Genomic DNA, 16,919 nt, shown 5'->3' on the forward strand with positions numbered 1-16,919 from the left:
GCTTAATGAAGGAGTGAGCAGGTGGAATAAGTGTCCCGGTCTGCAAATTCCCAGAGAAGGGTAAAAACCAGCTGTGTCCCCACAGCCCACTGTCTACTGCCTGGCACGAAGTAAATACTCAATCCATACTTGTGGAGTTGAACTGCCCTTCCTCTAACTGCAGTTGAAGTATAGATTTCGCAGTTGGGGCTACAGAACAACCTTCCATAGGGGACTCATTCTGAGCTGCCAAGACAATAATGGTCAGTCCGTCATAATATGGAGGACAGTGAGGTTGTCTAGTTTGAGGGAATGTGAAGTAAATCTCATTTCTGGTAGTGGTGAATAAAAATGTTTTACGAAACAAAAGACCTTTCCTGAGCTGTGTAGCAGTTCCACTTGTATTTGATCTACTTATCAGAAGTAGCAAAGAATGAAAATCACCCCAACTTTGGTTTCTATGAGAAAATCTGAACGTTTAAGGAATAATAAATACTGAATACAGAGAATTTAAGTAGTCTAGGCTTTAATAGAAGTGTTGTTACTTGTACCTGGTGAAGAATCATCCAATAAAAAAAGAGGCAAAAAATCTCGGGGTAGTTAATGCGCTCAGAAAATATATCTTGTAAGAGGTTATTTATGTATAAAGGTATAATTATGTTATGGTGTGTGTTTGGAGTGTTTGAATGCAAAGTTTACGACAAATGCATTGAATACGATGTCTACAACAAAACGAGTAGAACAAAACGAGTAGAATGATGTTTACAACAAGTGAGTACAACTAGGTGGTTAGAACTTGGTCAGCAAGGCTACCCTTACAGATACAGATGAAGAGGTAGGAGTTGTAGTTTTGCACAGCACGCTATCAACCTGTGTTTGTCATTTTCTGTCCACGTCTGTTTCTCCCACCACTGCGTCTGAGGGCAGGGAATGTGACTCCTTCATGCTGTATCCCCAGTGCCTGCAGAGAATAGGTGCTCAAAAGTGATTGTGGAATGAATGAATGAATGAATGTATGAATACTTATTTTTGTAATTGCGATAGAAAAGGTTTAAGGATACCTATCAAACTCATTAGATTTCTCTAGTGACAGCACTTCTATGTGGTTTGAATCATACACACACATTACATATACATGCACACATATATACATAAATACACTCATTTGTGTATAATTACATATAATTAAAAAAAAATCAGCAAATATCAAGCGAACACCTCCAGGTTCTGCCAGTTTCTATGTGGTCGCTGGTGACTTTGGCAGCCCCCCGACTCTCACCTTGAGGAAGGTCAGGCAGTCCTGGTTCTCACTCTTGTCCTTGTCTCGTAGGTCGAAGTTGTACAGGGCCCGGCAGAGTGGGGGTGGCTGGGGCAGCTGCTGGATGACTTCCACGGAGCTGGCGGGGAAGACCCCGCTGACTCCATTGATCTCCCCCTGGTACCAGTTCTCATCAAGCTGTCTCCGGAGGAGGATGACATCTCCCTTATTAAACCTCAGGTCACCGGGACTCTGCCCTCGGTAGTTGCATAAGGCCTTTGCTCGAGGCACCTGCAGTGGCACAGACCAATAACATGTGTACTTAGCTTAGAGGCTGGAGAGAGGGAAGGTATCATATTAATAACTAACCACTGAGCACTTCCTATGTGCTAAGTGCTGGATGTGGATCATCCCATTTAACCTTTGAGATAGACACTCTTATTATCCCCATTTCTAAGATAGGATGACTGAGGCACAGAGTGGTTTAGTAGCTTGTCTAAGGTGACACAGCGGGGAAATGACAGCTATGGGATCTGAACTGAGGCTACCTGATACTAGAGCCCCTGTTTTTAACCACTATGCCAGGAACAGGGTTTCGGACTTGACTCCACAACTATGTGAACTTGAGTGAGTGAGTGACTCTCTCTGGGGCCTGAATACTAATTTGGAATCTGGCTCCAACTCTTTCCTTTTGTGTGACCACGGACAAGTTATTTAATCTTTCTTAAATCATATTCATTTATAAAATGGGGCAATAACAGAATACCCACCTCATGAGGGTAGTTGTGAGGAATAAATTATGTTCCTAACGCATTTAGCACATTGCTTGGTACACAGTGTGTGCTCAATGAATGACATCTCTTATAGTCGTCATCTATAATGGAGGGCTAACTATATCATTTCTACCTACTCCTCAGTATTGATAGGAAGAAAATTGAGGTAAAAACTCCCTGAAGGGGCTGGCCCGGTGGTGTAGTGGCTAAGTTTGCCTGCTCTGCTTTGGTGGCCCAGGGTTTGCGGGTTTGGGTCCAGAGCCGGACTACGCACCACTCATTAAGCCATGCTGTGGCGTCGTCCCATGTACAAAATAGAGGGACATGGGCACAGATGTTAGCTCAGGGCCAATCTTCCTCAGCAAAAAGAGGAAGATTGGCAACGGATGTTAGCTCATGGCCAATCTTCCTCACACACACAAAAAAACAAACAAGCAAAACAAACAAACAAAAGAACTCCCTGAAAATAGAAAGTGCTATATGAGAGTGATGCAACATTTGTCTTCAGTCTTCTCTAGAAAGTGTAAACCTCATGAGTGTTTGGATCATTAGGAAGTGCAACTGAGATTAAAAACAACAGAGATCAATCATCAGTTTTTTAAAAAAAATCAGCTAAAGAATCATCATTTGTCAAGTCAGTTGTCTTTCTAAGTAATTATTTCAATCAAATGCATTTTTTTCTAATTAGAAGTGGTTTCTCCACACAGAAATGGCGTCACTCTGGTCTTGTTTGAAGTCAGTTTGGCAAACTGACAGTTCTGATAACTTAGGTTTAACAGAAAGCCCTTCAGTGTTGCCTGGGATTGTGTTTTATTTCGTGCTTTTCTCAGCAATGGGGTGAAGTAGTCCCCTTTCCTGGTGGCAGTCTTGTTATTCATAAGAGGGTAGAAGGGGCATTAATTCAGTTCTTCAAGGACCTTCTGAGTCTGCAAGGTTCATTCTAAAGGGAATTTCAAGCAGCTTAGGGGTAGAGACTAGACCTGAACAGCACCTTGCTGGTGGGATGGTAGAGCAGTGCTTTTCTGCTGGTCCCTGGATACTGTAAGGAGAGCTTAGAGAGTTAGAAAACCACAGGAACACAGCTCATCCTCGGGAAACTAGTGGACAAGTAAGCAACGATGTATGTACTAGGAGGTTTAGCACAGTGTTGTGGATAAATGAAATTGGTTGAATAAATTATGATGCACCTACACAATGGGAAACCCTACAGTCATTAAAATTGATGATGTTCATCTATAATTAATAACATTGAGAGTTACTCAAAATATATGGTTAAGTATAATAGAAGAGGTTAAAAACAGTTATGTAGACGAGGCTTTCATTATAAATACACATGTATGTTTTTACCTGGGGAAAATGCTAGATGGCTATACATCAACATTTTAAGAGTGGTTATTTCTAAGTGGTGAGATATTTGAACATTAAAAAAATTGTTTCCCTAAGTGCTTAGCAGTGTTTTCTAACTTTTCTATAATGAAATAGTTGTATTGCCTATTAAAATTGGACAGTAAAAAGAAAACGAATAAAGCTGAGGGATGAGAAGTGAAAGGCATGGGAGGATTTAGGAAGAAGATAAGCCAAGCTGAGCAGGATCAGCAAACCATGCGACTACCTTTTTGGAGAAGATGTTCCTTATCTGAGAAATAAGCAGGCAGAAGCAGGATCAGAGCAGAGAATTTCTGGGAAATGATCTGAATCTGCTAAACTCCTATGGTTGGGTATTCCAGGGAACAATAGCTGTCCCTCCATATTCCTTCTTTCTAATTCTCCATTGTAATATAAATCACATTTTTCTGGGTACATGACCACTTGGAACACTGGTCACATTTTCAAGCCTCTCTGGCAAAGTTCTGGCCAATGGTGTATAAGCAACTTTTAGGAAGTGTCCTTACTGAGAGAGACTGATTTTCTTTTTCCTTTCCTCTGTTTTGCTGTGTGGAATGCACATACAATTGCTGGAGCTCTAGCTGCCATCTTGAACAATGTGGATAAGGGTTGATGGTGCTCAGGGCAAGCTGCCCCAGGAAGCACCACTCTGGTATGCGGATTATTTCGAGCTGAAGACAATAAGGATATTTGACCTCCCCCACTAACTGCCTAGAGAATCTGGCATGGTGGCTCCTTCCTGGAACAGATCTTCTATCATGATGGCTATAAAGATAATGTAAAATAGATGTTGCAATGGGAGGGGCACCAAGCCCCTTTTATCAAAAAACTCTATCTCTCCCTGACCAAATTATCAATAGATGACCCTGAAAAGAATTGTCCTTCTGCCCTCTGAAGTCCCAGGCCACTACCCACCCCCAACATGTTCCTTCGCCTTTAGCTGCAATACTTAAGCAAGAAGCTTAGACAGAGGGACGAGTTGCTCATTTCTGAGTTTCTCCCATGTATACATGTTATTAAACTTGGTATTATTTTCTCCTGCTAACCTGTCTTGTTAATTATTTGGCCAGCCATAAGAACCTTAAGGGAAAGGGCAGAGGGAGATTCTCCCTCTTCCCCCGACAGGGTCATACCTAAATAGGGAAGGAAGTAGTCTGGGTTGCAGAGCTGCCAGACCAGTCCTGGACTACTTTACTTCCAGACTTTTGTCTGAAAGCTAAGTAAACTTCCATCTTGCTTAATGCACTGTTAGTTTGGATTTGTAAAAAGAGAAGAAAAGGAAAGAAAAAAGGAGAGAAAGGAAGAATGAAAAAACAAGAAAAAAAGAATCGAAGTCCCTTTGACTTTGCATAATAATGACAGTATGAATAGCTAATATTTATTGAGTGCTTCTTCCCATGTGCCAGACACTGTGCTAAGCACTCCACAATATATTTTATTTAATTCTCACAACAACTTGTGATTAGAAAACTGAGGATCAGAGGTTAAAAATTTGCCCAAGTTCATGAAGCTAGAAAATGGTAGATTTAGGATCTGAGCTCAGGTCTGTCTATCCCCAAGCCCCAAGCTCTTATCCATTCAGACAGTGTTTCTCAAAATGGAGTCTGTGGTTCACCTGTATCAGAATCCCTGGAGATGTTAAAGATGCAGATTTCTGGACCCCATCCCCGGCCTACACGACCAGAATCTCTTGGAGTATGATTCAAGTAGCTTCATTTTTATCGAGCTCCCTCAGCATCCAAGTCTGATGCCCCTGGTCTGAGTCATATCTTATTCTAACTAAAATGGGAGCAATGGAGTTTTGATGTAGGTTTTGTAAACGGCTAAGCTGCTTTTCTCCTTTCTTTTCTGGAAGACATTCCAGTGCAATTAGCTTATGTATTTTAATGACCACTGAGCAAGTATATTAAACTAAAATTGCACAAAATGCTTAAATCTCTTTAAAGATGCATAAACTTTGAAACTCTGAGATAGTACTAATTGCCTGACCATTTTAATTTTTTCTCCATCTCCCCTCAGTATAGGTAAGTATTCTGGAAGCAAACTGTAAATTTTATTTTTAACATGAAGGCTCTTTTCATCTTCTTTCTCTTCATTCTAGATAACCCATCCCCTGGTATTCTCAGTTCTACATTCATACTTACAGGAAACATTGGCTTCCATGCTGTAAAGAGGGAAGGAGGGTGGTGAGAGAGAGAGAGAGAATAAGGAGAGAGGAAGGAAATTGACATTTATTGTGGTTTTAGCAAGCCACAGAAATTTTTTTACATTATTACATGAATGTACTTTCCATGTATTATCTCACTCATATGATCTCAAAGTCCTATGAAGTAGGTGGTATCACCCAATTTTATTGCTGAAGAAACAGAACTTCTGAGATGTTCAATGTCACCACGCAAGGTCACATAGCCAGTGTATGCAGACTCGAGATTGACTTAGGCTCATTTCACCAAAGCCCTAGTGCTTCTATCACCCTCATTCCCTTTCATCCAGCTGAAGTCACCTAGTACGTCTTTCCATCATAAAACTCATTTGGGGCTCTGTTTTGTAATCAAAATCCGAATAGAGTGTGAATGCAATTTGCTTGCTGCTGGCTGTATTAGCATGAATTATTGAACTCCAGAGCCCTTGCATAAAAGTTAAGCACCTGAAGAGACTCAGCTGGTTCATTCTATCTGGTCCTCAACTGTTCTCTCAAGGGAAAATGACTCGAGTTGCGCATCAGCTATCACCTGTTGTATTGCTGGGAACAGCTTTTATCACCCACAATTGTTCTCTGTCTCTATAGGCGCAGGCAGGAGGGGGAGTGGGGACAAAGTGGTGTGGAGGTCTCACAGCCAGGTCATTACCAAACTCTTTTTCCCAGTGTTTTTCAGAAAGACAGATAATCCAGTGGAAGCTTGTGTGTGCCTAAAAAGCTTTCCTTTTCCAAGATTCAAAAGCCTCAAGACTTTTATGCTCCTGTAATTTGTCTATTTATTGGTCACCTCAGTAGGGGCTGAAAGCCACGAGGGCCATGCTTTTGACGGAGGCATAATGCATAGAATCCAGAAACCAGGAAACAGGGGCATGCAGACATTAGTAGTAAAATTATGCTGTAGTAATTATGTGTGTTAGGAATAACATTATGGCAAGCACCCCTTCTCTGAGGAACCACCTGTTTGTTCTCCATCTTCTGATGGGCACATCAATCACTCTGGTCTCATCACACACACAGGGGTATGTGGCCCAGGCTGGCCAGTTAGGGCACCCAAATCCCCCAGCATAGTGCTTGGTATAGGGCAGGCCTGTGCCCCAAATCGGACCAATTAGAATGTTCTTTGAAGTTTGATATATAAACACCAAGAAGAGAGTCTTTCTTACTTTGGATCATCAGCCTTGAGGTGATAAGCCTTGGACTACCAGTGGCGATATTTCCCAACCAGTAGACACACTTGCCTGAGTGAAGCTGCAGAAGGCAGCAGAACTAGAGATATAGTGAGATACATATGTAACTAGATGGATAAAGCCTTGACAATAAAATTTGAACGCCTAGATCCAGCTATGGCTGAAGGATACTCAGTTAAATGAGATCATATCCCCAATGTATTGTTTATTACTTAAACTGCTTGGAGTTATTTCTGACACTTTAAGCTGAACAAGTCCTGACTAAGACATATTAAAAACTCAGACACAACTAAATGCATAACAATGAAATAGTAGAATTCAGAAACAGCAGGAGGTCTAGTTGCCAGTGAGCCCTGAGCTTATTTCCAATTTGAAAATAATGAAGGAGGCATGTGGATTGATAACCGGGTAAGAGAAAAGGAGCCTAAGAGGAGCAGAATCACCATAGTGACACATACACGAGAAAAAGCTGAGCTGGGGTGAGAGCTGAACCTGCCCCTCTGTAACCAGCTCTTCACTACGCACCACTGACACTTCCCACTTGTTTAGAAAGGGGTTGGCCTAGTTCTCTGTACTCCTGGCATCAGGTGGGGCCAAAACCAACACACTAAGCTAACTTTTTACCTCTCCAAGCTGGTTGTGAGATTGCCCATTACTACACAATGGAGCCAAGGAAAAACATCCTGGCCTTTGGCTCAAGTTATCATTTACCAGGTTATGAATTCTCTGCTGGAGAATTCAGGATTTGTAGCTGAAGCATCTGTATCTCCACTTCTGAGGCCTGGGCACAAGCAGCTGTTGAATAAATGTTTGATGAACGAATTTGTGAAATAATCAAGAAACATCTAGGAATTGCCATTCCTGGAGGAAAAGGATGCATGCAAGGTTAATAAATATGACTGATAATAATTTCCTGAAAGCAGATCTATTGGCATGAGCTGGAAAGTAAAAAAGGAGCGTTTTGGTCATATTTTAATAATTTGATGCTGCACACACTCAAAAAGGGTTCCATACTTAAATAAGCTCAGGAAACACTGAGTTACGCAAAGTCACAAAAGTTTCTTTGCTGACTGGCTCCTCAGAAGCTTTACTCTGCTAACGTGATTTTGCATTTGCATCTGGACCACTTTGCAGGACTAGAGAACAGGCCTTGGGAATGCTGGGTAAGGTAAGCGTGACTTCCCCTGTGGTATCACTCTACTGGTGAGACAAAAGGTCAACCAACTGCCCTGGATCCTAACTTCCTAGTTTCTGCTTAGTCAACTCAGCCACGCTGCCTCCCTCCCTCACTGTAATAATACTTCTGGAGCAGATTTGTTGAGGGCAATGGGGGGTATATTAGAAAGTGCTGGCCGGCCCTTGTGCATATGTTTCTCCTTCTCCAGTGAGGAAGGAGAAGCCCCCAGAACTCACTCAACGGGATCAGATCTGGCTGGCCTTGGCAAATCCTAGATCATCTGCTGCTTGGGGCCCTGAGACCATCAGAAGGTTCATGGTACTGTTATCTTCCTAAGTGGAAATCCCTGAATCTGGGCATTCAAATTTGAGGCCAGGCTTATAAAACCCTCTCTGCGAGTTTCTCCTTTTTGCAGAGAATTTTACTTGTTCAGGGGAGGTACTAGGGTGCAAAACCCACAGATATTATAGTCAAGTAGGATGTTGGTTTGCGTTCTGGCTTCCATAACTTTGGCCAAATCACTTAGCCTTCCTGATCCTTAGTTTGGATCATCCACAAATTGGGGCTAATGCTAATACTTCTTTGTGCAGTAAACTCAGAAAATCTGCATTATCCAAACCCTGCATATTCTATTGAAAGATTTGGCCCTCGACCTGGGAGATAGTCTCCAAGTCCTTGGAATATCCTGCCTGATCAGAAAGACTTTATTTATCTGGGGACTTGGGACACACCAGATAGTTTAAGCTAACAACGTAATTTTTGTTGAGGGTTTGGGTCATGCAGTAAAACCTTGACCTCTGGAGGGGCTGGAGACTAAGGTCAACCACCTGGGAAGTCAGTCACGCCTACCTGACTGACCCTCAATAAAAACCCTGGTCATCAAGTCTCGGGAGAAGTTCCTTTTGACAATACTTCATGTGTGTTGTCATGCATCGTTGCTGGGTGAAATAAGTGCTGTCTGCACAACTCCTCTGGGAGAAGACAACTGAAAGCTTGTGCCTGGTCTCTCTCGGACTCTGCCCTATGTGTCTTTTCCCATTGCTGACTTTAATCTTTATCCTCTCACTGTAATAAACTCTAACCATGAGTATAACAGCTTTGTTGAATTCTGTGAGCCCTTCTAGTGAATCCCTGAACCTGAGGGAGTCTTGGGAACCTCTGAATACACTTCCTTATGGGTTTGTTGAGAGGACTAATGAGATAAATCACATAGAATACTTAGGAGAATGCTTGGCAAATAATAAGTGTTCAATAAATAAGGATGTTTACAGTTTTGCCCAAAGGAGGAGAGGGGAGTAATGAGCTTGCTGTTACACTCTCTGGCCTGACTTTTCCAGCTCCACTTGTTATTCATTCTTTCAATAAATATTTTTTGAGTGCCAACTATGCCAGGCATTGTCTAGTTGGGGAAACAAAGATCCAACTTAAAAATAAATATATAATATAATTATAAATTGGAGTAAGTTTTATGAGGAAAAGAATAGGGAGATGAGAAACACTGAGAGATGGGAAGGGAACCAATGTAAGGAAGGTTCTTATTATTGGCCCAACATCTATATCTAAAAGTCTACTCTGTTCTGTGAATTTTGTCATGTGTTTCTCTCTTTATTTCTTCTCCCCTCAGTCTTTTGTCTCACACCTCTCTTCTTCCAGTCCTAGGTAGAGAGCTAGGACGTCACAGCTCTACATTTTCCTTCTTTGTCTATCTCCTAGCCAGCCCTGGTTGTCTAATGGTTAAGATTTGGTGTTCTCACTGCAGTGGCCCAGGTTCGTTTCCCAGTCAGGGAACCACACCACCCATCTGTTGGTTGTCATACTGTGGCAGCTGTGTGTTGCCAAGATGCTGAAAGCTATGCCACCAGTATTTCAAATACCAGCAGGGTCATCCATGGTGGACAGGTTTCAGCAGAACTTCCAGACTAAGACAGACTAGGAAGAAGGACCTGGCCACCCATTTCCAAAAAAATTGGCCATGAAACCCTATGAATAGCAGCAGAACATTGTTTGATATAGCACTGAAAGATGAGAGGACTATGCAAAAAAAGACTGGGCAGGGCTCTGCTCTGCTGTATGCCGGGTCGCTAGAAGTTGGAATCGACTCAATGACACTAACAACAACAAAAATCTATCTCCTGCCACTTTGAGTCAGTGGGCATGGCATTTCTTCTTTCCTTTCTTAATCGAATATCAAACAAGCACCCAAGATATGCAGACTTCTTTCCATTGGTCCCTCCTGCCTCCTTCCTGGGTTATTAGGGGTCCTATAGCAGGAAAAAGTGAAGGAAGCAGGAATTTACACCATGGGGGAGAGAAAGAACCACTCACAATCATCAACCCATTTTCTAGGTCACCATTAGCATGCTTTCATTTTTCCCTCCAAACACTTTTTTTTTTTGCTGAGGAAGATTCGCCCTGAGCTAACATCTGTGGCCAATTTTCCTCTATTTTGTGTGTGGATCACCGTCACAACATGGCTGCTGATGAGTGGTGTATGTCTGCACTCGGGAACCGAACCCAGGCCCCTGAAGTGGAGCATGTCAAACTTAACCACTAGGCCTGGGGCTGGCCCCCTCTCCAAATATTTTTTGATATTGCCTTGGGGTGAGCTCACTCTCTATCATTAGGAGGTAATCCCAGACATGTTCATAGCCATATCCCTGGCTCCTAACACAAGCTGGTTCTTAATAATAGTTGGGATTGCTTTTGAAATGGGTTGGGTGCCAGGTCCTAGAGATGTTCAATCGGATAGCACTGAATTCTCCATGGAACCAAAGCATTTCCATTGCCATCTCTTCCCCTAGGAGGGCACAGGGCACCTGTGAGGAAGGGCAAGAGGTGCATGAAAGCCTGAAGGACAAAGGAAGGAGCTATCTCACTCATCCTGGGAGGTGATTCTGCTCCCTTTCATTATCCTCATTTCCAGAGTGAGCTTTTCCAATAGGTGTGGCACCTGGTAGATGAGTCTTTTTTTTTTTTTTTTTTGGTGAGGAAGACTGGCCCTGCGCTAACATCTGTTGCCAATCCTCCTCTTTTTGCCTGAGGAAGACTGGCCCTGAGTCAACATCTGTGCCTATCTTCCTCTATTTTTCATGTGGGTTTCCACCACAGCATGGCTTGATGAGTGGTGTAGGTCTGCGCCTGGGACCTGAACCCACAAACCCTGGGCCGCTGAGGCAGAGAGCTCCAAACTTAAGCACCAAGCCACCAGGCTGGCCCTGGATGAGTCTTTTTCCATATGGTTTGAGAAACTGAGCCAAATCCACCATGCAGAGGGAGGAAAGATGAGTCAAACAACCCTTCCACCACTAGCCCCTCCCCTGGAGGAATGACTAGTAACAAGACCCACGCAAACAGCAGATGTTTCTGATAATGGGGCCATCTGTTCTGGGGCCTGGAGGTGGCCCCTAGGTGTGATACACAACTTAGAAACTTGTGTCATTGAGTGAGGCACTGAACCTCTCTGGGCCTCAGTTTCCTCAACTGCAAAGTGAAGACGGTGATTTTTACCATTCCTTCCCACTCTAAAGATAAAAGGATATTAAGGTGAACCATCAAAGCTCCAAGAGTATCTTTAAAATACTCCATAAATAAAGGAGTGGATGAGACGAAACCAAATTGGCAAAATGTTGATAACCGTTGAAATCTGAGTCATAGGTAGAGGGCGATTTATTATACTATTCTCTCTACTTTTGTGTATGTGGTCTTCCTCAGAATTGCCGGTGAAGTAAAGGTGCCACCAGCAGGACAGGCTGTTGTGGTGAGGAATGGAGTGACTGTGAATGCTCCCAGACCCTTGGGGAAAATGACTCGGAAGAGGAGCACTAAAGTGGCTGGGCTTGTCCTCCATTGTCAAAAGGTTACATCTTGATTTCAAACTGTTACTTCTTAGTTCATCTCAATCCTTTAGGACTTGCATGTTTGTGTGTGTGCATGTGTATACCTATTTGCACTTTAATTTGGTGATACCAAAGGAAAAATCCTGCATGAGCCTTGTTGAAAACAGCAAGCCCCGGGCAGTTAGAATTCTTCCCTTTCAGTTTAACTGTCCTTGAAGCCAAGATTTTCACCACCAAGACCTGCAAATCTGCCACTTACTTGTCTCTTTCAAATCAACATTTAGAGCACTCCTCTCATTTATACCAAAGGGAACAGACATGACCTTGGAGAATAAGTACCCTGCTTGCCCAGTGAGCTGGACCCCACGTTAGGAGTGAGTAGCTGTACATCAGAGAGATGCTAAAGACCCACATGTTATCTGTCCCACTGAACACAGGGTCATTTCAGTAGAAAGCCTGAATTTAGGGAAACGCTCTGAAAGCCCCTGAGAAATGGAAAATGTCTCTGATGATTAAGCTATAGAAGTATTGCAGCAGTTATTTACAATCATTTTTCACTCTGAGATAGAGTCAGTAGTCCTAGGAATATGAGATACTGCAGAATATGTGGACAGTTCCTTTTTTCCAAAAGGTTGTATCCAGATAGCTGCCAGTATCTTTGGCATTGCCTCTACGTCTGCTGCATCTCTGTCTTCAGAAAGTCTTGACTATCTCCTCCCCCAAGGCTGAGCTGGGTCTCCTTTTTTTGTGAGTCATTGCATCCTGTACTTCCCCTATCACAGCACTCATCACTTTGTATTGTAATTGCTGGTTTACTTGTCTGACTGCCCACCAGATCTGAACTCTGTAGGCCTATGACTTGTTCACCTTTATACACAAACACCTGGCAAAGTGATGCCATCCACTCATTCATTCAACAGAAATGTACTGAAATGCCTACAGTAAATAAGGCAGACACAATCTCTGCCTTTATGGGACTTACATTCTAGTAGCACCCAGTAGGCACTCAATAGGTATTTGTTGAATGAATGAATGAATGAATGAATAAATATTAAACCACACCATGCCACATAAATCCAACTCCAACTTTGATATTTCACCATCTCTGCTACTGACATAAAACTCCAACCTGCCAAACTGGTTATTTCTCCAGGATTCAGGAGTGTCCAGGCATGCTAGCCACACATAAATATAGTATTTTTCTAGGTCACCCTTTAAAAAGCCCCCATTTTTAAAATGTGCTTTGTGCTATATCCATATCCCAGTTTTTCCAACGAATACCCGCCTTGGAGACTCCCACTGTTGAAGACTTTTTCTTTCCCACATGTCCTCTCCATCAAGTGTATAATCCCCACTGCAGCCAGCCATGATGAGTGACAAGAAATGCCAGCTGGCAGCTCCGGGAATGGGAGCAGAAGGGAGCAAGGAGATATCTTTTTCTGCCTATTCAGAACATTGAAATCCAATTTATCACTGGCCACAGGAGCCAAAGAAAGCAGCTCTTGGCAGCTGTTGATCTGAGAGGCTCCAATCTCACTTTCATGACCTAGGTGTCACTGACTGTCCTCGGGCACGTCTGGGAACGAACGGCTCGGTGTGAAGGAGTGGCCCTCCTGTTCTCTTCCCTAAGGGCTGGCTTTGGGTGGGCCTGTTGCAGACGGCAGAAAAAGTAATAGAGCCACTCTTTCAAAAATCTTTTTTGTTGTGGATGGACATTCCTTGATAATTGCTGCCCAGGGTTCCTACTCATTTCATTACTTTCACCCTCAATCAGTGGTAAATCAGCTCTCAAAAAAAAAAAAAAAACAAGAAAAAGGCTCTGATTTGTAGTGATTGCCAATTTCCACAGTATAAATGCTCCCAGCTTGGTTTCCAACCTGATGTCACTGAATATGGAGTTGGGAAGACATAAGACACGTGCATTATTGTTCAGGAATCTCTCCCATGTGCTTTTATGACACCCTCTAGCACCCCCATCATGGTATCTGTCAGATGGTGTTGAAGTGGCTTATTTATTGATCTGCCTCCTCCATCAGACTGCAAACTTTGCCAGGGCATAAACTTTTATCTCACTCACCATTGATCTTAGTGCCAAGCACAGTGTCTGGCCCAAAAAGTATTTTTAGAATGAATGAATCCATGAATGATGGCCCCCCTACCTCAAATTCACTGAATGCTTTGTTTTCTATACAGTCTCCTATCAGGACCCCTAAGTATCCATTTCCTCATAGATTGGTTGAAGTTTTCTCAGGAACCTGGGGAGGCTCCTGCTAGAATGCAGTCAGCCAGATTCCTCCATTGTCGGTTGCAGCTTCTCACCTCCCCTGTCTTGCTATGGCCCCTCTGGGCTTTGCAAAGTGTCACAGAAGCAAGCTGAGAAACCTGTTTGGTGTGCTATGAAATGTGCTTATTACACACATGCCAAGATAAAGGCACAGTTAGGAAGAAGGCTCCAGCAGGAAGCAGCTGTACCTTTGGGAAAAGGAAGAATGTTGAGGAATATCCTGGAACCAGCATGTTCCATAATAATTGCACGACTCAGCCTTATGGACTAGCATTGATTCCCTCATTTTCCTCCAAGGAGGCAGGAAAGGGTTAGGGCTGCTCGCATGCTGAGGAGCTGCTGACCTTCTAGCGCCACAGAATCTGAGACATATCTGAGGCACTCATGACAAACGTCTAATCATCTTTTGTAAACACAGGTGGCTCCCACTTCAAACAGGCAGGAGTAGAGTCTAGCACATGTTAGTTACTTCTCTTGTGTTACCTGAGCCTGTCTAGTAATACAAACTTCAGGGTGTTCATCTTTGCTCTTGAGCATATATGAGAAAAAAATAATTTACTGATCATCAGAGGATCTGATGATGCCTCTGTAAGCATTCTGTCCAATAGAACTTTCTGTGATGATGGAAATGTGCTATTTTGTACTGTCTAATACAGGAACTGCTAGCCACATGTGGTTACTGAGCACTTGCCATGTAGATAATGTGACTGAGGAGCTGGATTTTAAATTTTATTTACTTTTAATTAATCTAAATTTAAAGTTAAACCGCCACGTGTGGCTAGTGGCTACTATATTGGACAGCACAGCTCTAAATCTAATTATCAGTTATAGGAAATAAAGAGGACTGTAGAACATATTAAATGACACCACAGGGATGCAATAAGAAAAATGTAGAAAATGGGAAACTATAAGACAAATGACCCAATTCCTCTAATAAATATATCGCAAGGAAGAAAAGAAGAGGAAGTGTGTGTGTGCATGTGTATGTGTGTGTTTGAAACTTAGAGATTAAAAGAGACTTAAAAGGCATATGAACCAAATACAATGTGTGGACCTGGGTGGATCTTTATTCGAACAAACCAATTATTAACAAATTATGACGGGGCAGGCCTGGTGGCATAGTGGTTGAGTTCGCATGCTCTGCTTTGGCGGCCCAGGTTACACGGGTTTGGATCCCGGGCACGGACCTGAGCACTGCTTATCAAGCCATGCTGTGGCAGGCGTCCCACATATAAAGTAGAGGAAGATGGGCACGGATGTTAGCCCAGGGCCAATCTTCCTCAGCAAAAAGAGGAGGATTGGCAACAGATGTTAGCTCGGGGCTAATCTTCCTCACCAAAAAAAATAAATAAATAAATTATGAGACAATTGGGGCAATTGGAACACTGACTGGATATTTGATGATATTAAGCAATTTTTAGATGTGAGAATAGTATTGAGGCTATGTTTAAAAAAAATAGAGCCTTACCTTGTAAAGGTACTATTGAGTTGTTCACAGATGAAAGAGAATAATATATGGGCTTTGTCTCAATTTAACCTAGTAGGGGGAAAAAGTAAGTGAAGTATAGATGAAATAAGATTGGCCTTATGTTGATAATTGTGAAGGCCAAGTGATGGGTACATAACAATTCATTATTATTATTTTCTCTATTTCTTATATTTAGAAATTTTCATAATAATAAGTTTTTAAAAAATCATCAGAGGAATGCCAATTGTTAGCAAGAGTATGGGCAAACAGGCGCTTTCCTTCTTGAATGTTGGGAGCTTAAAATTTCATATTAAGAAGGCAATTTGGGTACATTGATCAAGATTTAAACTATGTGTTCTTTTTGACCCAGGAATCCTAGTTTTAGGAATTTCTCCTACAGACATATGCAAGAATCTATGTAAAAGATTGTGAAGTGCAGGATTGTTTATAATAGTGAAGAACTGGAAATAGCCTAAATGTCCTTCAGTCATGGATTGGTTAGATAAATAATGGTATGCAACTACTGTAGAATGCTAAGCAGATTTAGAGAGAATTAGATAGATCAGCGTGGACTGCCATCAGAAAGATGTCCATGATATATTCTTAGGTTAAAAAGAGAAGCAGGGCCGGCCCCGTGGCTTAGTGGTTAAGTGCGCGCACTCCGCTGCTGGCGGCCCGGGTTTGGGTCCCGGGCGCGCATCAACACACCGCTTCTCCGGCCATGCTGAGGCTGTGTCCCACATACAGCAACTAGAAGGATGTGCAACTATGACATACAACTATCTACTGGGGCTTTGGGGGAAAAAAATAAATAAATAAAAATCTTTAAAAAGAGAAGCAAACTGCAAAAACATAATGTGTACTATGACCCAATAAAAAACTGCATATGGGTATGTATATATATACCATATATTTATATGTATACATACATACGTATATAAGCACAGATAACACCTGGAAAAAACATACACCAAATTGATCTGGGGAGAGGAAGAGCTTACAACGCCACTAAAATGAGTCTGAGTTGCTGTGTTACCTGTGGCTGCCGATTAGCTACAGGCTCTCATCATCTGTTTCATAAATAATCAACAGCTGTCTCTCTCATCAGGCAACCTGGCAGCTATGGTCTGAATGTTGCGTGTCCCCTAAATTTGTTGAAATCCTAACCTCCAAAGACTACGGTATTAGGAGGTGGGGCCTTAGGGAGGTGCTTAGGTCGTGAGGGTGAAGGCTTCATGAACGGGATTAGGGCTTTTATAAAAGGGACCCCACAGAGATCTCTAGCTCCTCCATCATGTGAGGACACAGTGAGAAGACATTGGCTACAAACCAGGAAGAGGGCCTTCACCAGAACCCAACCGTGCTGACACC

The 16,919-nt window shown here is 42.6% G+C and overlaps 1 protein-coding gene across 4 annotated transcripts in view; it reads right to left on the reverse strand.

Annotated features, from left to right (window-relative positions):
- The window catches only part of SH3RF2 (SH3 domain containing ring finger 2), a 132,567-nt gene that overhangs the window by 77,983 nt on the left and 37,665 nt on the right, over nucleotides 1-16,919 (reverse strand). For all 4 annotated transcript variants that reach the window (XM_014794855.2, XM_014794848.2, XM_087429610.1 and 1 more), the window contains exon 3: nucleotides 1,259-1,528. In XM_014794855.2, the coding sequence (XP_014650341.2) occupies nucleotides 1,259-1,528 (270 nt within the window). The remainder of the gene's footprint in view (nucleotides 1-1,258; nucleotides 1,529-16,919) is intronic.

This window comes from Ceratotherium simum, chromosome 4, assembly GCF_057802395.1.
Source record: "Ceratotherium simum simum isolate JZ-2026a chromosome 4, ASM5780239v1, whole genome shotgun sequence".
Classification (NCBI taxonomy): Eukaryota; Metazoa; Chordata; class Mammalia; order Perissodactyla; family Rhinocerotidae; genus Ceratotherium; species Ceratotherium simum.